The 23074-nt window shown below is 40.4% G+C and overlaps 1 protein-coding gene across 4 annotated transcripts in view; it reads left to right on the top strand.

Annotated features, from left to right (window-relative positions):
* Window positions 1–23074, top strand: part of DNAI1 (dynein axonemal intermediate chain 1) — a 166696-nt gene that overhangs the window by 9432 nt on the left and 134190 nt on the right. For all 4 annotated transcript variants that reach the window (XM_042804823.1, XM_042804826.1, XM_042804825.1 and 1 more), the window contains exons 2-8: window positions 10536–10604; window positions 12429–12527; window positions 13437–13517; window positions 16002–16128; window positions 17509–17588; window positions 18437–18589; window positions 21174–21233. In XM_042804823.1, the coding sequence (XP_042660757.1) occupies window positions 10536–10604; window positions 12429–12527; window positions 13437–13517; window positions 16002–16128; window positions 17509–17588; window positions 18437–18589; window positions 21174–21233 (669 nt within the window). The remainder of the gene's footprint in view (window positions 1–10535; window positions 10605–12428; window positions 12528–13436; window positions 13518–16001; window positions 16129–17508; window positions 17589–18436; window positions 18590–21173; window positions 21234–23074) is intronic.

Below are 23074 nucleotides of genomic sequence, written 5' to 3' on the forward strand. Positions count from 1 at the left end.
AACCCTACTCTCTCAGCCTTTCCTCACATGTCAGGCTTCCCAGTCCCTTGATCATCTTTGTGGCCCTTCTCTAGATCCTCTGCATCCTGTCCACATCTTTTTTGTATAATGGGGACCAAAACTGAAAGGAGCATTCCAGGTGTGGCCTGACAAGCACTGAACAGAGGTGGGTAATGACTTCTTTATCTTTGCAGGTGATGCCCTTGTCAATCCCAGCTCCATTTGTTTTCTAATTATTCTGCAGTTTCATGTATGACCATGATGCAAAGATTTAAATATACCTTACTAGGGAATGTTCCCATACTCCCACTATACTTTACATAAGCTTGAGACCATGGCCACTCTGGGCTTCTTTCCTCACAGGTTAGGAGAAGCAGCATTGTTAGGGTTTGGAACAGTAACATGAACGTAGCATTTCCGTTTTCCATCCTGTGAGGTGCTGTAAGAAAAAAGAGACTTGTTTCGATAGGGAGAGTCCAAACAGGTTACCCCATTAAAAAGGAGGAAAAATCCATTGGTCATTAATTCTGTGTTTTGTACCGCTGCTATCGGTAGCTTTCCAGGCAAGTGGGCCAGGAGGTTTAGTTGAAGTCATAGGCACAGTACTGATGGATGATAGATTGACCATCATAGGCTGTCCTGGCTGTAATGTTGTCACTCTTTTTTTCCCAGTAAGTGGAGTGCTATGCTCAGTTTTAGCAAAGAATACTAGGTTTACAGGATTTCCAGTGTGCCTGTAGACATTATTTAATTGATGGGGTACTTTGGGAAGTCTTGTATCCCACTGAGTCTCATGTGGTTTGAGATTCCTTTTTAATAGGCCATTAGCTCTTTCTACCATCCCATTTCATTGAGGGTAGTATAGGGTGTGGAATGCCCATTTAATTCCCTTCTGGTTTGCCCTATCTTGCACTTCCAAACATGAAAAATATGAGCCATTATCACACTGGATAACATCAGGAATAGGTAGATTTGAGAACCAAAATGATAGCACTCACACTGTTTTTCACGCACTGGCTTTCTGACACTTAGTTGCCACAAGACGAAGACTACTTCCACTCCTGTGAGGATGTATTGATACCCTGCAAAGGTTTTGAATGGTCTGATATAATCCACTTACCATGTAGACCATGAAGTTTTCCTTTCACTGATGTGTACAGGTGGTGCTTTAGAAGGATGTTCTGCCTTTAATTTCAATCTACACTGGGGACATTCTGTAAGAATAGTTTCACAAGTCTTTCTGTTTATAGGCCAGCCTTTACTTTGTCCATCAGAGTACATCTCTACCTGTGTGACTTAGGTTTTGATGTAACCATTCTCCCAGTTGATATAACTCAGAATTTAAGGTGATTTTCCTAATTTTAGTTAGCTCATCTACGTTTTGATTCTACTTTGTGGCTGGTTGAGTATCCTTAGCGTGAGCTTTTATCTATCTGGTCTTAAAAGGTGTTCTCCTGTTTATAACTAGTTATAATTGCCAAACTCTGCTTCTCCAAACTGGGGACCTATTTACTTCCCAATTCAAGGTTTCCCATTGGCAGAGCCACTCTGTGGCACTGGCCCACGCAGCAGAAGAGCCTACATTTATGATTTTTACTCCATTCCATGCTGCCAAATATTGCCATTTACTGTTTACCTTTTTTGATGAAGCATCTGTAAACCAAAATTTTCTGTTGGTGTACCCTCAGTGAGTAGTGCATCCAGAATGGGTGAAGGTTTAAAAGGCTGTTGTAATGCTAAGGGGTCTGTGTTTATGAGCATCTGCAATTTGGAAGCCTTAACATGGCCTTCAATTATTTGCGTATTTTCTACAACTCCTGCTAGGCTGGCATACCATTTTCTGATAGTGGGTTTTTGTGCAACTCCTTCTGGGGGAGCAATCCCATTTAGGATTTCTTCTAGTAAATTAAAAGGTTCTCTAGTTTGCACTGGTTGTCCCTGGTGTATTTTCTCAACTTGTTTAACTTCTCAGACTAAAGATAAAAGTCCCTTTTCCCATTCAGAGTATCATAGTTCTGTTTCTTTAAATGCAGTTGAGCTAAACAATAAAGGTTTTATTGGCCCATTGGGGCCAGTTTGGAACAGGTTACAGTAAGTAGTGTGTTCAGGGAAGCCCCATTGAGCTCTAATAGGGTCACAGGGGTGTACTGGTCCCAGTGACTGGTATGTTTTTAACTCTTCAGTTAGAGTTTGACTGGCTCTTTATGTTCTAGTTTCCACTCCGAGGGTGTGCTTTTCCATAAGAGTGAGTATAATGGATGGGAAATGATAGAAAATCCAGGTACATGCTTCCTCCAATATCTTAAAGTTCCTATTAATTGTAACTCCTTCCTTGACTGGGGATTTGCAGCTATTCCATCTTTCTTAAGGTATCTGGAGGAATCACTGCACTGCCTGCTATCCACCAAGTACCTAAAAATTTTACTTCTTTACTTAGTCCCTGACATTTTCCAGGTGTAATCTTAACTTCTGCTTTATTTAGTGCTTGCCATACTCCTGGTGCTTCTTCCCCCACCTCCCCAGGGCAAGTTCCTCTAGTCAGAATACCATCTATGTATTGGTACAGTTTCACATCTCAGGGGAGTGAGTTTGTCTGTAGAAGTTCAGCAAGTGCAGCATAAGCAATTGTGGGTGAATGCTTATTTCCCTGTGGGAGTCTGTTAGAGGTATATTGTATTCCCTCCCAGGTGAAAGCAAACTTCTCTTTATCTTCCTCCTTTAAGGGACCCATAAAGTGCATAGCTTTTACATCTAGCACTGCTGTCCATGTGTGTGCAGCTGCTTGCATAGTAGCTGTTAAGTTTACGGTGTTTGGGACAGCAGCTATAAGTGGGGCTGTGTTGGCATTCAGGCACCAGTAATCAATTGTTAAACACCTCCCCTGGTTAAATGTCTGGTTTCCAAACAGGCCAGACAGGTGAGTTATATGATGAGTGGGTTCTGGAGGTAGTCTGTTGTTTCTCCAAATCAGCTATGACTTTAGAAGTTCCATTTCATGCTGCAGCAGAGATTGATTATTGCAGTACATTAGTAATTTTTTAATCAGGGAGTATAGTGGTTGTGCAAAGTACCTGTGCTGTGGCTTCCTGGTTTCTACTGGGGTTTGGATCAGTGCCTGAGCTGAAGAACCATACATGGCAGGTGCTAGGTTTGGTCGTTAAAACATTGAAACCTAAAATATTTTCATGATGATCTTTAATTGCAAAGCACCTAGTTGCCATGTGCTTCTCACCTGAGAGCCATCAGTTGTCCTTGGCAGTTAGGCACTCAACACTTGCTCCATTCACACCAGTAATCTTACCTCTTTGTTGTCTGGATTACATGCCCAGTTTCTTGGCATCTTGTTGGGTTAGTATTGAAAATTGTGCTCTTGTATCTATTAAAAACTTCACCAATTGTCCTTGAGGACTAGTTGTGATTAAAATGTATGGGCCATCATCACTTACCCACTGGTAAGCCTCTGCTTTCCAGACAAGCAGGCCCAATTGCCATCCAGGCATTACTTGTTTTCTGACTTCATGTCCTGCAGTTCCTTCCTAAGGGGCAGGAAGGGCTTGTCTCCCTTTCTAGGGACTGGTACTGCAGGTGTTGAAATATACTCCTTCCTCTCATCATCACCTCATTTCTGGAATGCTTCAAGCAGACTCAAGATAGTGCCAGTAGGCTGACCTTGCATCATGGCTCTGGGAATGTGTATAGCTAATGCATTTCTCCATAATTTATTTCTCCATTCTTGAGATCCTGTTTGCAGATTTTAATATCTGTTTACCTGTGATTTAGTTTCTGTTCCCTGTTTCACGAGTCATCTCCCCAGGGCTTCAGGTTTCTTTTTCAGCTGAGGCATCATGCCAGCTCATTTCATGACTGTAGTTAACAATGCCGTGCATTAATGCTGCCCATGTAGGAAGTTGTTCAGGAGCATTATTGACCTGTTTTTTGTTATATTCAGTATCTCTTTTAATCTCATCCCATTTTGCAACCAGGTATGGCTTAAGAATTGCCAGGACTCCTCTAATAAGTGGTTTTAACATGGCAAAATCTACTGTAGCAGATAGTGGGATATCACGGGGTCCTTGTTTGTGCAATACTTGCACAAACAGTTTTTGAGGTGGCTGTAGAGATCTCACTTAGAGATTAAATGGGGATTGTGACAGGTTTACCTTGCTCCATGGTGTCTATATTGTTAGTTTCACCTGGTTTTCTGCTATATCTTTCTTGAAAATTTATCAGTTGCAATAGGTCCCAGGGGATGGTCCCAGAGTTGTTTCTGTCCTAACAACAGGTCTAGTTTCATATTCAGGAGGATTTGTGAAGAACACGGGATTGTTTTCTTCTGACTCACTATCACTGGGATCAACCCAGATATCTCCATCCCAATCATCAGGAGATAGTTTCCTGATCTGTACAATATCAGAAAGCCTGCATAAACATCATCTCGACCTTTTCTCCCAACTTTTGTCTTTTCTTCCTGTAGTTGTTTTTTCAGTTGTTCAGTTTTTAAAGACAGCAATAACTCAGTTACCTTCCTACCCTCTAATTCCTTCTCTAAGTCTTGCTTCTTCCTTTTTCTATTCTCCCTTTCTTGATATGCACTTTCCAAACAGGTACCTAGCATCTTACAGATAACTCCTTTCCCTTTTTCATCCTTTGTGCAACTCTAATTGCCTTTAAGTGGTGTTCAACGACTTCCCAATTATGCTAATTGTTATGAGACCATTCTTCTGAGAATTTGGGACTCAATTCACTCCATGCCTCTGTAAATAATCAGTGATACTACTTGCCATCCTGCTGACTACCCCAATTTGTTTTGGATGGAGTGATACAATTCACTCAGAGAAACAGCAATGTATTTATTGATAAAAAACAATGATTTAATGAAGTTTGATAGTAAATGCGACAGTGGTTTAGCAAGATTCAATGGCAAGGTTCACTTCATATTTACTGCATAGAGGACAGGTTCAGACAAAACTGTCAGGGACACCCTCCCATTGAGTCATAAGGTTCAGAATAGACCCCCTTGCTTTCTAAACTCCTCAGAGAGGAGTCTAGATGTGGCTGGATTCATTCCTAGTCCCAGACTTGGTCAACAGTTTATGTCTAAAGGATTATATTTGCACAATCAATCCTTTATATCACTTAGTTAGGATTTCAAAGTTTAACATGCCATTTATAACTCTCCAAGAATCTCTTGCAGCAAGGACTCTCAACCTCAAGGAGTAACCTTGAGAAGTGTCCCTACTCAAGGGGAGATCCTGACATGCCACCTGCTGTCATGCAGGATAGCTCAGCAGATCCTGGACCGTCCACTATTTATGGAGTCAAGTAATTGACTCTTAGCCATATTTGCATACCAACTACAGATGTTAGCTTCTTTCAAATTTAGCTTCAGTTGGACATTGACCAGCACCCTCGTTAGGTGGGTGCATTGTTCAAATTAGGCCTTGGCAATTGTACTGTTACCTATCTCCCCTGAATTCACTTTGAGTTGGATGCAGCCATCATGACCAGACACATCCATTACAATCATCACTGGTGGTTATCACTTGAATAAGGTCATGGGAGATACAGCTCAGATTGTGGGGGTGAGGGAGGAAGCACACCCCCACATCTGCTCTCCTGGGTTATATTTTCTCGGGTGCAAGTCCTTACACTTGTCCTTGTTGAGCTTCATCAGGTTCTTGTAAGCCCCCTCTTCCAGCCTATCCCAGTCTTCCTTCAGGGTGGCTCTCCCTTCCTAAGTGTCTACACCCCACTCAGTTTGGTATCATCTGCAAAATTCATCAGTGCACTTGATCCCATCATCCAGATCACTTATATTGCCAAAATACTAGGATCTCATCTAATCTGTTCAAGTTTGTGTCACCTTCCAACTGGATTCCAAGAGTTTTAGGTACTTTGGGATGAACCTTCTGCAGAATAGGCTATAGTAGCACATCCCCACAAGAATGATGCTTGCATCCCAAAGGCTGTGTTTTGCTTTTTATACTGACTTATTTAGAGTATGGAGTCAAGTAGAGTTGCATTCCTTACTTCACTAGCCAGAGTTTAAGATATCCAGCAAATACGATATTCAACTTTTGTTGTTGAAGTAGGTCTCTCTGCTGTGAGGGATAGTTTGTTTAGGCAGGAGACAAGAGTTTGCTGAAGGACCCTGGAAGAAGCTAAGGACCAACACCTTCCTAGACAATAATACCACCTGCCAGACAAACCTGTGGTCATCTGCTCCAGGTATGGCTGTCCTGTCTTTGTGGAGCACATACGGAAGAAAGCCCAAGGCCTACACCAGTCAGTGTGTGCTGGCTCCCATCCTCCCTCTTCAGGTTTAAGACACTTTCAGAGTGTGCTGACTGTCTGTACTATGCAGCACTTGGCCAAAGATCTGTGTGATAGCAAACAAGATCGAAGGCATAATTGTTCAGGTTGGAGGGGACAGCTGGAGTTATTTTAGTTCAAAATACCACAGATAATAAGTACAATTTTATAACTGTCCTGCCAGTCATGTTCTTGATCCCTGCTCTGAGGAACTTCTTTGCTTGGTTCCCAGGGAGCCCTGAAGCAAGCTGCCACAGGCAGGGAGTGGGGTCTGGCAGTAAAGTAGGAATGAGGCAAACAGAGAAGGGCAGTAAATCCCACTAACTGATGCAATGAGACTGCTCCATTGAACACCCTCTCCCAGTCGTATACAACTGGATGTGGTATTCTCTGCTATCCTTTGATAAAGGGTAAAAACATGCATGGAAACAAAGCAAAGACTTTTAGATCCTGGTTCTTTTTTTTAAGTAGTCTGTAAACTTTGTAACACTAAAAATCTCTTTTATGGGCAAAGAGGAGGCATACCTTGTATAGATAAAGTGTGGCTGAGATCTTAGTCTAAATATTATCATTAGTCCAGATGCAATTATTACAGAAAATAAGAAGTACTTCTGTGCAAAAAAAAACAGAATAAGAATAAAAGAATTAGAATAAGAATAAGAATAAGAATAAGAATAAGAATAAGAATAAGAATAAGAATAAGAATAAGAATAAGAATAAGAATAAGAATAAGAATAAGAATAAGAATAAGAATAAGAATAAGAATAAGAATAAGAATAAGAATATTGTGTTCACACCTCTGGTCCTCTGGTTCCCAAGGTTAATGGTTTCATTTTGCTGTCATTGGTGAGATTGTTATGAAAAGTTGTCAGCATCTGGGGTCCTTAATTGGGATAAGATGTCCATGGTGATGGTTTATTCTTCACCCTGAGTTTCATTTATATGTTCCTAACACACTTTCACACGTTTTTCTTTCTTCTTTGGTCTGGTGTGGTATCTCCAATGTCAAGCCTCTGCCCCATCTCTTACTACACCTGATGTTACTGTATATGGTGCTTTTTAAGTGTGTTAGATAATATTATTTTTTTTTCTTTGTAACTCCTAAATCCAGATTTTCGCAGTTCCCCTGTCTGCAGATCTGCACTTCTCTAACTGGCCAGTGATGAGATGCTTACAGCTGTGGAGACTCCAGTGCCAAGCTTGTGCCCCATCTCTTATCATCCCTTGCCTGTACTCCTCTATGCCACATCCTGTGTCTCCTCAGGGTCTCTCTATCATACCAGACATTTACCGTATCATTACATTACAGTTGTAAAACCACGATGGTACCATGCAAAGACAAAAAAAAATAAAGCAAATTAACCATAGGCCCCTGGTTGATTAGACAAATTGCTCATGGTCTACCCTACAAACCCTTTAGGGTGTGGGGAGCAGGGCAGGGTTTGTGCTGCTTCTTTCCAGTGCACTCTAGCTTTTCTTCAGTGTCACTTTTGGATTTTAATACAGTTGCAGTTATTTACTCACAGGTGGTTCTTTGGATTATGTTAATTGAAATCTGTGCAACCGTCAAAACCAATTACTCTCAGATTGCTTTGTCAATGCCTTTGCTGCTGGATAAATGCTTTTATAGACTCATGTGCAAAGGGTAATAGTGAGTAGTCTTTGTTTCATGTTTAAAATTAAGAGTTTTATTTTTATTTGAATCTGAATAAAATTGTGCTTTGAAAGTGTTGTTTAAATCACATCTAATTCACATGTAGCATGGTCCTGGTAGACTAGGATGCTCTGTTGCCCGTTGACAAGCAATCACATGGGGGAGACAGTCTGGCTGTGTAGTCCAGCGGTCTCAGTAGTGGTTGTAACACTGGGGCTCCTAGGTTCTCTGTTCTGCTACCAGCCCACTGTGGGATTATAAAGGAAATGTTATAACTCTTTATTTTCTCCACTTGAGTCATAATAATTTGTATTTCAAAGTGAGACACATTTTCTAAGCATAAAAAAAAAGTATTCATCTGCTCCTTTTCATTGCTTTTAATATGTATCTTCTGGAATAAAAATAATCCCTCATACTTTGTTAGTAACAGCAGTTTTACATGGCTTAGGTTGTACAAAGAGAAACATTACCAAAAGTCGCAGCCTCACAGCTCTGCTACAGTTTGTTCTCCCGTGAAAATATTTATTTTCTGAATTCTTATTGTTGTCTCAACAAGTAATGGGGCCTTAGAAACAAGGCTTGAGGATACTGGGTCAAAGTCATTATGGCTGCTTAATTGTTTAGTACATGGGAAGCAGATGGTAGAAGTGAATATTTAATTTTCACAATGAAGGGGAATCATGAGAGGAGTCTAAGAATCTCTGTAGAGACTTGTGCTCCTTAAGGTGTTCATAACAGGCATGGAAAAGGAGATGAACAACAGATAATGTGGTAAAGGTGGACTTTCCAGTAGAAGAACTAGGAAAACCAGATGAAAGCAGCAAGTGGCAGACTTAAAAAGCAAGCAGCGTTTCTTTGCATTAGCACATAGTTGTACCATGGGAGTCCTTGTTGTGAAAGTTGTGCATGCTAAAAATGTGCATGGATTCCAAAATGACTGAATAAATTTGTGGAAAAAAAAAAGGTTCACTGATACAAAATAGAAAGGATAACATTTCTGGTTCAAGCCCTTGTGTCAAGCTGGGAGGGAATCCTGGAGAAAGCTCCATAGGTACTTGCTTTTGAATACTGTTGGAGAGAGATACTTGGCTAGGTGGACCTAGGTGACAACACTAATATTCTCCTAAAGAAAATCAATAAACCCATGGGAACTTGCTCCCCTACCCCTTAATTTTCCTTCCATATTCTCTAGTATCCCCTTCTTTCCTATCACAAAGTCAAACACTTTTCAAGTAACTCCTCCGATTTTCCCATCCATCCCACTCAATGTTACCTGGGTTCTATTATGAAACAGTTATTGCCAAGGTCTGTAATTGATTTAACAGCAGTGTATCTCTGTCTTCTGGGTTCTTGGTCCTGTTTGTCCCTCAGTTTTTCTCAAAAGAATTGTCATGCTTTAAACCCAGCCAGCAGCCAAACACCATGCAGCCACTCACTCACCCTTCCCCTGCCCAGCGGATGGGGGAGAGAGTTGGAGGGCAAAAGGAGACTTGTAGGTTGAGATAAAAACAGTTTAATAGTTGAAATGGAATAAAAGAATAACAATAGACAGTACAAATGGGTAATGCACAATGAAATTTCTCACTACCCATTCCTGGCTATCAATCCTGAAATACCCAGATCCTGCAATCTCAATCCCAGAAGCAAGAGGGAACCCCCTCCTTCCTGGCCACCCCTCCTGTATATACCAAGCATGATGTTACATGATATGGAATATTTCATGAGCCAGTTTGGGTCTGGTGCTCTGGCCATGCTCCCTCCCAGCTTCTTGTGCACAGGCAGGACACGGGGAGTTGGAGAGTCCTTGATCTGTTAGCAACAACTGGAAACATCAGTGTATTATCCAGCATTCTTCACAGACCTAATCCCCTACTGAGTCCAAGCACAGCACTATTCTAGCTACTAAGAAGAAAAATTAATTCTATCCCAGCTGAAACCAGGACAAGGATCCTCTTCATTTCCTCTCCCACTTTCAGTAAAGTTTTCATAAAGCTTTGTCACTGATGCCCTTCTGTTATTCCTTAAAATCTGTGTAATCTCTCTTAGAAATACTCTGTAAGTGTACCTGTAAACAACTATTTCATTGTTTTCCTTAAAGCCTGCCATGTATTTTTTTTTCTGTGCTGTGATGTGTTCAGGAAGGTGGCAGTGGTTAACTCTGCATCTCCTCATCAGTGTTTTCCATGTCTTTTCAGCACTGGTGGCTTTGTAGGTGTGGATCTGCTGTCTCCAGGCTCTCTGTGGCATTCAATCATTTGGGGCAAAAACAGCCTTTCTGTGTGTTTGAGAAAGGCACTAAAACCCTGTATGTGTGACATTTAGGTGTATCATGGATAGGCAGTAACAAGGATAGAGCCTAGTGTTTCTTCATGCTGATAAACTGCTGTCTTGTATTATAAAAGTGACTGCCTTTCATTCAAATGATTTATAGAAAAATACTAGTATATTCGGATTTTGAAACATACCATCAGAGCAAACATTAATAAGCACATTAAACTTCTATTCTGCTTTGATTAAATTAGAAAGCAGGGTGCTTTGAAGGTTTACATTGTGCATGTTCTCACTTCAGGGCCAAAGTGGACCTTCAGGAGGAAAGGCTGTACCACCAAGGCCTCCTAAAGCAGTATCTAAAAAACGGGTAAGATCCACAAATCCATGAATCTTAAAAAATGTTTTTTTCCTTCTTCATCTATCAGATACAAACCAGATTCAGCCTGAACAATGTCCTGTTTTATGGAATTGGTAACATTCCAATTGATTTAGCAGTCAGGAGTTTCTCTAGATTTCCACTGAGGAGGGAATTACACCAACAAGTTAGAATGGGAGCTAAAACAAAGGCACAATTTAGGTAAAATTCAATATGAAAAGATTCAGTTAAAATGTTGGGGATGTAAATTCCAAAATATAAGATGATATAGACTGTGAGAAAACTGCCTGCTCCATTTGGAAAATTCAAAACTTAGCCCATATTCACTTAATTAACATAGAAATAAAAGCATTAGAGAAAATAGCTTTAACTTCTTGACTGTAAGCCTCATGATGATGTTTTTACTATTGGGCAAATAAGTGCTTAGGATACTCTTTCAATCTACCCTCCTCTTATTTAACTCCATTGGCATGGATGGAAGAAGGATAGTTTACATAACTTTAAATAGGCATGGTGATAAACAGCTTTTCACTTTCTTAGGACAAATCATAATCTTGTTAAATGTTCCTCTTTTGACCCTTTGAAAATGAAGGTTATTTACTTTTTAATTAAAAACATAAATAAAAATGTTAAACTCATAACACCCTTCATATGATTCACTTGGGAGAACAGCCACTGAACTAACTGTCATCAAATTGTGTGTGATAAATGTCCTACTAACAGGTGTTCATCTGGGGAGAGTTAAGTCACAAACAACTGTTCTGCCACCATAACCTCTCATGTATCAGAGTGTCTGACCTTTCTTACAGGCTGCTTCATTTCAACTCCCTTGGGGAAAGAAAAGGCTGCAGCCTGTGACTTTCCCTGGGTGGCTGACATAGGCAGAATTCTCTGTTACTTTCAGTCACTGCATATTTTTACACAGCAGTGTGCTTTTTGCTTCTGTGGTGCTCTACAGATAGCAGCAAATCTTTGCTGGGTCCAGTCTCTGTAGCTGCAACCAGCCTTCGGTTATACCCTGGACTCATAGGCAGCTCTGTATGGCTATACAGTTTATCAGACCCGAGAGAGCTGTATTTAAAAGAATGTAATCAACCCATTACACATTTCAGACAGGGAGAAATTTTGCCTGGAGCAGTTAAACACTTTAATCAGCAACTTTGTGATCTAGCAGTTTATCTATAATGACAGTTAATTTAAATTAATCCCTGCAGTAATTAATTCTCCTGTTAATGATATCATATCATGACAGTAACCTATGCCCAGCCCAAGGAGAGCAGCTATCTGTGTTGGGAGAATGCAGACCAGCTGGCCTTTCTAAGAAGATGGCTAACATTCCTGCAGGAGCTGCATCCCTTCAGCTTTGTATCCTGAACTAATTTCTACATGTAGCTTATAGAATAGCACTTCAAAAATAATTGCAGGTCCTTGACTTGTGCCCTTGAGTAGTCCTAAAGTATAGCTCATTTGGGTGTTACATGGTTAAAAGAAACAGAATTGCCAACTTTTAAACTGAAATTGAAGTGGAGTTACTTGAGTTTTGTTACCGGAGTTACTCCAACTTTCTTACAGGCCAGGAATTATCTTCAGACAGCAGCTCCTCCAACACACTGAACTCTTGCTGACAAGTGTAGCCATTCAACAGTCTTCAGATTTGGTCCTGCCACTTGGGTTTATCCACTCTGCTCAAAGCACAGATGGGTGGGAAAATGGTGTTTTTTCCTCTTTTCTACATGCCTTAAGAAATGCTGCTTTGAGAGGAAACAAAACAGTCACAGTCTTGATGCACTAACGGGCTTCTCGTTCCTGTGCTAGGATGAAGATGTCTCCACTGAAGCAGGAGAAGGGGTAGATGAATGGGCAGCAGCAAAGACTCTAGTCAAACCCCCAGATCAACTGGAGCTGACTGAAGCTGTGAGTAAAACAATGCCTGTAGTTGTCATGAGGTGTGTTAAAACTCCATGAGCCAAAGCCTACCTATTACCCATTTGTTTTGGAGGAAATTCTGCAAGAGTAAAACTTGCTAAAGTACAGTGTCTGCGTCATGAACTGAGGTGACTTTCAGCAAGAAATATCAGGGAGGATATGCTTAGAAACACCATTCTGGCCTTAAGACAATTCAACTGCATGGATTTGATCCAGAAGGGGAATGGGGCCAGGTCTTCACCCAGAAAAGGAGGACCCCAGAGCCAACCCTGAGCCTTTCAGGTGACTGTGTGTGATACACAGGATGGGGAGGTGTCTTACAGTTTGATGGCCATTTCTTCTCAGCTTGGTTCAGTAGAATTACAGTCAGTCACCCTTCCAGTTGCAGTTGTACCTCTCTTCTCACTGCCTTGTAAAACTGTAGCATTGCTCCCTGTCCTCCATGTATCTCTCAAAGGGAAGCTATACGTAATTTCCCCTCCACTTAGTACCGATTTTTGTTTGCAGGTTTATCCTGCAAGCACTGCTACTGATCTTATTGTTTACTGTTTCTAGACAGTGTACACTTCAAGACACAAGTTGTCTTTATTGCTCTATAGAATGCAGCTAGCATTTTTCAAGTGCTACCATAGCTTAGATAAGAATTAACATCACAACTAAAGAATTCAAGAAAGTCCATTGAAATACTGTGGTAGGAAGTGGGATGACTGTTCTAGATTCCCCTCTGAGCTAGCTTGGCTCCAAGCATTGTTCTTGTGGAGGCATCAGCTGTACATGAGGCATCTGCAGCAAACTGAACATTATAGAGCTAAACATAAACCTGCTGATATTTGTATACTGTGCATTGAATTAATAATGGAGTTTTATTTATTATATTCTTTTGTTTCCATTCCAAAGGAATTAAAAGAGGAATTTACACGCATCCTGACAGCTAACAATCCCCATGCTCCCCAGAATATCGTCAGATACAGCTTTAAAGTAAGTGTGGTGTGACCTGTAAAACTAGGATGAGATCTTTTGAAATTAACTGGTTTTGTGTTTTACTTTGATTTACAACCAGGTAAATTTCCCTTTAATGTAGCTTCACCTCGTTACATATTTGCCAATGGTTCCTAAAGGATTTTTGCAGAGAGTAAAAGATTAAAACCATCGATGTATTTATTCAGAAGTAGGATATAACAATTACTCAGCAAGATCTGACAACGAACATAATTAGTGCAGCTAATCTCAGGCAATATTTTTTTCCATTCTGTGGTGGTTAGAGGACAAAAGGCAATGCTTTACTCGGCCTGTAAAACAGTTATGTATCAGTATTCTCACATCAAGATTCAGTTGTTTGAATTATAGGAGAGCTCAGAAATGTGCTTTGTGAAGTCACTGACAAGAGCTCTATCCACAATGAGTAGGAGTGAGCAGGGAAGGGTGCATCCGTGATGGTGTGACACCTTCACATTTGTGTGTACCGAGTGTATGCTGCATTACTGTGGAGCAGCCTCCTCCTGCTAGCATGTACAGCTACCAACACAGGCTGCTGCAGGGGGAGAGCAGGATGATGGCTTTGCCTCTCGCTCCTCCCTTGGAAGGGTTACACCCCCTGAAAGAAAGGACATGGGGACAGCTGCTCCAGCTCTGGCATTGGAATATCCCCAGTTTAGACAGGGAACAGACAACCAAGTGAAATATTCCTGAGCCTGTGTCATCTCTGTGCTACTGTGACACAGAAGTCTCAGACACAACATACACGATCAATGTGATCAAGTTAATGCCACTTTATTAAAGGATACACAGCAATTTATACACTAGCACAAAGCGCACGCATTACGTTTTGGTTGCTAATAAGTTAAAGCTGCTTGTTCACACGCCTTGCTCTGCCTTACCTACATTCTGTTTCTCCCTCTTGTTATCTTGTTTTTTTACATTCCATCCTCCTTACCTCTCTGCAACATAGACAGTTTCTCAAAACCCCAATTTCATTATCTCTTTCGACCTTGCATATGTCCTTCACAACAGCTGCAGTTGTGAGGCCCCTCGGTCTGGATCGCTCACAACATGCCTATTTTCTTCCAGCCACACTACTGTAACTAGTTTGATCAACCATTACATGAGATCACCAGAGAAAGGAAATCAGCCTTGTGGAAGCAAATAAGGTCACTTGCTCTTCTATTTGGAGTTGATATTTTCCATGTTTATGGGATAGTAACAAGTGCTGAATGACCTGTATCTTCAAATCCTACACAGTGACTGAAATGAGCTCTATGCTATGCTGTGATTGTCGTGGTTTGAACCCAGCTGGCAGCCAAACACCCTGCAGCCGCTTGCTCACCCTCCCCCTGGCCAGGGAATGGGGAAGGGAATTGGAGGGTGAAGGGAGACTTGTAGGTTGAGATAAAAACAGTTTAATAATTGAAATGGAATAAAAGAAAAACAATAATAGACAGTACAAACGGGTAATGCACAATGTGATTGCTCACCACCTGCTGACTGATATCCAGCCAAAAAACCCAACATCCCAAAACCACAATCCTGGGAGTAAGAGAGAACCCCCTCCTTCCTGGCTGACCCTCCTTTATATACTGAGAATGACGTTATATGATATGGAATGTTTTGTTGGCTGATTTGGGTCCTGTGCTCTGGCTGTGCTCCCTTCCAGCTTCTTGTGCACCTACACACAGACAGGACATGGGGAGTTGGAGAGTCCTTGATCTGTTAGCAACAACTGAAAACATCAGTGTGTTATCAGCATTATTCTCATACCCAATCCCATACTGAATCCAAGCACAGCACTATTCTAGCTGCTAAGAAGAAAAATTAACTCTATCCCAGATGAAACCGGGACATTGATACAGAAATCAGTCATATTTTTAAGAAGAAACTGTTGAAGCATCTGTGATCAGCAGTGGCTTCTGATGGCTTTTAGATGCATCTCAAAATCTTGATACAGAGTTTGAGCCTAGGTGTGTGCCTATTCTGTAATGTGGTCCACAAGCAAGTGTCAATCAAGCTAGCATCAAATAGCTGAATTAGTACAGTGCTTATAACCTGGGCATGGTGCTAAGACCTTGTACTGTCTCCAGATCAGAGCTGCTTTCTTTATATGGTGCGGCTCTTGTGTATGTGCAACAACTCATTCAGGGATCCCAGCACGACAGGACATGTGAGTCTCTTATGGAGTGCTGTGTAGTAGAGGTCCACTAGAACTACATTTAACTCACTTGCTGTGGTAATGGTGGAGAACTAGAGGTTTCATGTTCTTGCTTCTTTTTGTTGTATTTTTAATTTATGGCTCTCGGAGTCCTGAGATATAAATACTGCTGGAAGAAATTCAGTATAAATATGCCAGCAGCAAATATATATTTATCAGTATGTATCTTCTTAACTTTAAGAATTTAGGCTACACAGTATTTCTCATTTAAAATATTTTTTCCACACTGATTTTGTTGGGGTTTTTTTATGTCTTTGTAGAAACGAGCATACAGGCCAATAAGCTATGTGGATCAAATGGCCATTCACTTCTCTTTGAATGGAAACATGATACCCAAAGATTCAGATGAAGGCAGGCGGCAGAGTATCAGATTAAGCACTGCAGCAGGTAGGTTTATTATCTGAAACCACAATAATTTTCAGCAAGGCACTGGTACCACTTATTCAACATGAGAGAATGATCATGCTTCATCATCATAGAATCGAACAGCTCCTATTTTGGCTTACATACTTATCCGGAAACAAAAACAGAAAAAAGCAATCAGCCAAATGTTTGCCACAGTGTAGAAAATGATGCATGCTTTTTGAACCATGTGAACACTAACAGTGACATTTTCAGAGCTATTTAGTGTCTTTTAAATGTCTTCCACTACCATTAGTTGGACATATATGTCTAAACTCTTTAACCTCCTTTAAAAGTTTCAGCCATGATTTAAAGTATTAAAGAAGAACTGTTTGGAGGCTGGGTGATAATTCAGGAAGCTATCATAAATTTGACAAATTCTTACACTCTTACCAGGACACCTACTTCTGGACAATGTGAGACACAATATATTGAGGTAGTTGGACCTTTGATTTGATGGCCATTCTTAGGTTTTCAGTCAAAAAGACACCTTAGTTAGAGGTTGAAAAGCTCTGTTGTTAGTAGAGAGTTCTATGTTTGAATTTTCAGCGGGGGAAGATGTACTGCCTAGTGATTTTCTCATATTTCCACTGTTTGTGAAAAAAAAAAGTTGTTTCACAAAGAGTGACCTTTCAAGGTGGTAGCTGTCAGGCACAATGATAACACTGGATAAGCTCCTGAGAATAGTTGTTGCCTGCAGCTTCTGAGGGTCACTGCCTCTTTTTACACTTAACAAAATGTGCACAATGATTTGAAATAAGACAAAGTGCTGAATGGGACCTTCAATGCCATGAAAGTATGGATTGTTGATGTTGGCAGTACTTTTTATAGATTTCAAACCAGCTAGTTTCAAGAAGCTTGATGCTAGGACAACTACACACTCAAGGCTGTGATTGGGATGTAGATATCCATCATTCTCTAACAAGACTAGTGTATTAATTTTTATCCATGTAAATAGAACAAACCATGTTATAACTCCTGTGTGCCTTGAAAGCATTCTTCAAGGTTGTACATAATTACAGCCTTTTTTGGAGGCCAGAAAGGTCCAGAGCAGAAGGGATACCCAGAAACAAAGCTACTCAGATCAGAAGCTGATTTGAGGAGTTTGGTTTGAGTCAAAATCGGATTTTTTATTTCAGCCCAGCCAGAATTGCTGCAGTTTCATTCTAGTAATAAATTGTCTCCTTTTGCAGCTTTGAGCAATCACCCTCCAAATTGTGGATTGATTACTGTGCTGTGTAATGAAATAGCATTACAAAAGGATGCATCTGTATATTAATGCTTCAGAAGATAGAAGGATCTGCAGAATATGAAATAATATGTCCTATTATCTTGGGTTTATTCACTTATCCTTTCTATCATCAGAAAAGGCTCCTGTTGAGACTTCTGCAGTAACATCTGAAGAGGCAGAGATTAAAGATGAAGAAAGCACAGGAGATACTCAGGTAATTCTCCATAGTCAGCTGAGAGCTGTCCATTTTATTTTTAATATTAGATATGAAATTCTTTTGTTATAAAATGGGCTTGCTGAGAAACTTCAGTGATTGGTTCTTTTATGCCTGAGATGTCTCTGCTGTAGGTGAGATCCTGCAAATTCTACAGAACAGCTGGGGTTCTCCTGCTGTTTTTCGGTTTGGAGAAGCTGTGTAGAGGGGTGAGGTTCCTTACACCAGATCTGTCTTTATTCAGATATTATATAAAGATACAGTGTGATTTACTGGGATCTGGAATCTTCCTGGACAACATATCCATTCCTGAAAAAGAAGTTGTTAAAAAAAAAAACTGTGGAGGGGTGAAAGCAGTGGGCATAGCTAGGTGAAATAAGTGGTAACCTGATTTAAAGGCAGTTGGCTGATCAGGAAGGGAGTATACTGTGAGAAGTTTGTTCTTATCCACACAATGTCAGGTCCTGGAGTCAAGTTTAGAGTAGTTTCAGATAAACCTCACTGTCTAACAAAGGAATGAAAACACAGGGTGGTGGGAGTTTAACACAGTCTTCTGGCCTCTGAGTCCATTTTATCAAAGGCAGTCATACTATATTATCTCATTCATGTTAGGCTTTGTTTTAAAGTAACTTCAGTTCCTGGGTTTCCATATTCCCATTTAGATACTGCTCCAGAATCTCTTTGCTCTGATTGCTAGAAATCTCCTAATTTCCATCCTAACTATTGAATCTTCAATTACAGTCTCCTTCACTAGGCAGCAGAAAGCCAGGAGTCTAAGAAGTGCTTCTGAAGAAGGAAAGAGATGTCTGGTTCTTTCAGGGTGGAGTCACTAGTCTATTTTCTTGCAGGATGCAGGAGATGAAGAGGCGGAGGAGTCAGGAACAGCAGAAGTAGCTGAGGCAGCAGAAGAGCCTTCTCCCTCAGGAGTGAAGGAGCAGAAGCTTGCAAACCAGTTCAACTTCATTGAGAGAGCTTCAAGGACACTCAACAACCCTATGCAGGTATGCTGCCATTTCCTTCAGTGACTTGGAGGATCTTTCCTTTGGGATGGCACATGGATTATCTGTGTTTTTGTCATATTCTGTGATCTCTGTGGATTCTATTAGAAGAAAAAAAGCAGTGTTTTACTATGGTAAAACTTCTGGGGTAATGGAAATGGTGACAGAAATATTCTCGCTTCATGGACCCTTAGACAGACTACAAGAAGTTTTGGTGCTACTGTCAATCTTTAAACATGTACTTAGGATGTGACATTTTTCATGTCTATTTTCTCATCTGAAGAAATAAAGAGCAATGGTTAGGGTACCAGCTGAGGGCTTGGTGTCCATTAATTCAGTTTACTTTTGCCACAGAGTCCCTTTATAACCTTGTACTTCAATTCTTACCAACAGAGCAAGGATGTAAGTACCCATGTATTAAAAGGATAAAGGTATTTATACTCGTGTTAAGTACAGATACTACAGTGACAGACCCATGTAAGCATGAAAAATCTTTGTCACTACTACATGGCACATCTCCCTCCCACTCTATGCACTCACTTTTAAATCATTATAGACCCAATACTTTATGTTCCTTCCCTAAGCTTTTTACTGAGTCTGCAGCCATTTTCAGTGAGTGTGTCTTCACAGGGCCTTCTGACGAAGCAATACCAATGTTGCTGGCCCCAGCTGAGTGCTCATAAAGGAGCTTTCTGAATCGATGATACAAGTTTCAGACAGAAAATTCTCTTGCTTTTGTTGCTGCCCTGGAATTAGAGTATATACAGTTTCCCAAGAGAGCCTACATGCCTTCTTGCAGCCATTACACCTAAAGTGAGGCACCTTTACATCTGACAGTCTTGGAGAGATCTGAGAGTTACTGTGCTGTTGAAGCTACTGTCTCCTGGAAGGAATACTAGGAATACTACTACTGCCCACTAGTAGAGACAGAGGATCTCAGGATAGTTTATCCAATAGTAGTGTTCTTACTGCAGAGTCTGAGCTAAGATTCTGCATCTTTCAAAAATTCCTGCAGAGGCCACAGAATATTATTTCTCTGTCCCCAGATCTGCGTATTCTCTTCCCACTGATTTTGTGGGGAAAGGCTTGGATCCCTCCGTGTGATTCTGCCTTTTGTTATGACTCAGACTGGAAGCCCAGGGATTCGTAAAGGTTCTGTGATCCCCTCGGGTTAAATTAAGGTGAAGCAACACCAAACGACCTGTTAAAATGTTTTACTTGTCATAGAAAAACTTAAACTTGGAAAGGATAGTAAGCAATGGGGTCTCTAATTGATCAATCTAGAAGGAAGAAACGAAAGGAAAAGAAAGAGAAGAAAAAGAGAAGAGTCCAGTCACCACCGCTCATTCCAGCATTGTCTCAGTCTGGGGAATCTTGGGTGGCAGGTGCACACTTGGGTGGCAGGTGCACATCACAATAAAGTTTTCTGTTGCCTTTTAACTTCATTTTTATCAGCTGATTAGCACAGTAGACAAAGAGAGGCACATATCCCACAAACATTTTTCCATGAGAGATGGAGAAAGGGTGGAGCATGGGTTCTGTGCGAATTGGGGGGAATTGGGGGTATGTGTGCACCAATCCCCTTATCAATCAAGTGGTGGTCGTGCTCGCTCCCCCACCCTTTTAATCCGTTTTTGATTAGGTCATTCTGGTGCTGGTTACTTATCTCTCTTGTCAGTCCTTTATGGTTTCACTCAGATGGCAGCCTTTCCCTGCTTTGAGACTTATCTAAGGAATTTGGCAATACAACCACAAAGGAGTGAAGCTGTGCATCCTTCAGTGCACTCTTCACTTCCTTGGGTGGTGTTCCTTAGAATAATCACAAAGGCCACAGCTTGTCAAAGTTTCCTATGTCGATGAATGTTTGAGGCATTAATTCCTTCAGTTCCTTACACCTTTGAAAGCACCTTAAATAGCAGCGAAGTACTGCTCTGTGCTGTACAGGATGTGCTGTTTCCACCTCTGAGACTGCTTCATTTCAGAGGTCAGTGAAATGCTAAAGGCAGCTTCTTAAAAATGTTCTAACACAACAGTTTTTTGAAAGAAAATGCTGTTCCATGAAATGGAAGTTTCACAGAAATATATTAATTTATTTCAGAATGTTGATGTAAAGATGTTATTTCAGTAACATCAAATGAATTGTTTATAGGTTATCATTCTGTTCAACTCTTTTGACTGCTGTATCCAAGTGGGATTTTAATATATAGGTCAAAACTTTTCAAATTTAGTAGGGTATCATAACTGAAACCATAGTTGGTAGCAGAATGTTTCAAATGGTGGAGGTGAAACAAACCATTTCAACTCCTTCAAAATGAAATACTGAAATTAAATATTTAGATATGTTGGAAAAAAATCAGAAGGCCTTGTGAACCTTTTTGTCCACAAGGTAATCTATTTGTAGTTGCATGGTCACTGATAATGTTTGTGCAGTGCTGTAGGAGTCATTTGGATGTTGAATTAATCTTAGATCAATATTATTCTAATTGACCTAACCTGCTATGAGAAGGCTTTTTCCACCACTGGAATATGTCACTGCAAAGAGTTTCAATGCAAAGATTATGCTTCCTTATGCTTTTTCTTTATTCAGGAACGAGCATGTCAATCGGAGCCTACACCTTCTAAAAATTTCTCAGCCTCTGCTAACCAGGTATATCCTTTTTTCTTTTGAAGTTTTTTTAGAGTATATTTAGGAAACTGAGGTATGATAAAGGCAAAACTGAATTGCTGTATTTGCATTCCTTGCAGTGGAATGAACTCTCATACTGTGGATTTAATCCCCAGTTTAAATCTGAGAGTAAATTAGCGTGGCCCTCTTGTGCCTTAGTGGGTGAACTGACTATTGGTTTATACTTCTAAGGTCAAGTGTGTCAGTTTAGCTGCTTTTAATTGATCTATCTCTTGCCAGCCATCCTGGCCAGTCTATTTCAGAGTCTTAAACAAGTGGAATGGGGAAACCACAATGTGAGAATGGTTCCGGACTCAGCAAGAGGTGGGCTGCAGCTTGCAGAAACTGACTCCTCTGGGGACACAGATTTTCTTGGAGAGGGGACTGTCCCATTGCTGAAGATCTTCCATCACTGTGTGGTGGGTGAACTGGGTATCTAGGAGGAGCTGTGATCCAACATTCAATACCTGGTCAGCTTCAGGACACTTCCACCAGCTGATTCCATCAGAAGCAGGTTCAGTGGGCTCTCAAAATGCAGGAACAAAATAACAAAGCAGCACTTAGGACACATCTGCATGCTAGCTCCACTTTGAGCACTGTGTTTGGAGAGTGGAGACCTCTAAGAGTTTGTACAGCTGGTAATTTACATGGATTCATGGAGTTTTTGGGTGTCTTGCTAAGAATTTGATATATGCAACACTGTGTTTTTTGTCTAAGTTTAGGTGTGTGTGAAAGCAGGTTTCTAAAGCCTGAGGCTGAATCCACTAACAACTACAGCATGAGGAACATGGAAGGCCCACTTCAAGCCTGTTGCAATAGACTTATCTTTGTGTTATGTAGTGGGAATGTGCCTATTTATTCATGATGAAGAATGAGATAGTATTTTCTCCATCTCTTAAAAATGTAAAAAAAAAATATTTTGCATGACATTTTACACATGAAATATGCTATAGCTTTCATTGGAAAGGGAATCCAACAAATTCTGCTGATTAATTCGCACAGATATTTACAAAATGTATTTGTTTTTGTCACTGATGCAAATATTGTTTCAAACCAGTGTACCAAACTGGTATTGAAAATATTGTTTTATTACTAGTATACCACAGGAACACCCAGGAGAAAGTATAAGGTAATGGCAGCAACTTAAAACATACAGTTATAGGAGAGTGATGGGAAGGGGAGCAAACGTGTCTGTGCCAAGCTGAAAACTCTAACCCAGTCTATTTCTGAACTTGAAACACAGAGCAATTGGCCTAAGATCTTCCCTCTCTCCAGCTGGAGTTTCCTTTTATTTTTTTCTGACAGTGAGATGACCTGAGAGTTAGAGAGAATATAGCTATTTAAATTAATCAAGCCGTTGCTAAAATTTTCCATTAAATGTTTGAAATCTAAGAGGAAAAGTTTTCCTTTTTTTTCTTTTTATTCTGTTGAAGTTTTGGGTGGATATAAAATAATATTTTACACGTAAGCTCCTTTTTTGCTTGACTCTTTTTCCTTCTTGTTCTTCCCTGTCCTCACCATTTCCTATGCTAGAGTTTTCTGTTCTGCTCCTTCTTCTATTCTTCTCATCACATCTTTGTCCTTTCTCTGATACTTGGAACATCTTCCCATTTCATTTCTGCTTGTAAATTTACAACACAATGCATTTCTTTTGATAAAGATTTCTGCTACCTTTCTTTAATCCAGTGTTCTAGTCTGTATTTTGTGTTTGAATCATACTCCCTCTCCTAAGCTGATATGTCAGAGTTAATTATCTTTTATTTTGTCTTGAAAGTATGTAGCTGCTTCAGATACAGTACTAGCACTCCAATACTGATGAATAA

Source organism: Tyto alba, unplaced genomic scaffold (assembly GCF_018691265.1).
Source record: "Tyto alba isolate M040663 unplaced genomic scaffold, T.alba_DEE_v4.0 Super-Scaffold_42, whole genome shotgun sequence".
NCBI lineage: Eukaryota > Metazoa > Chordata > Aves > Strigiformes > Tytonidae > Tyto > Tyto alba.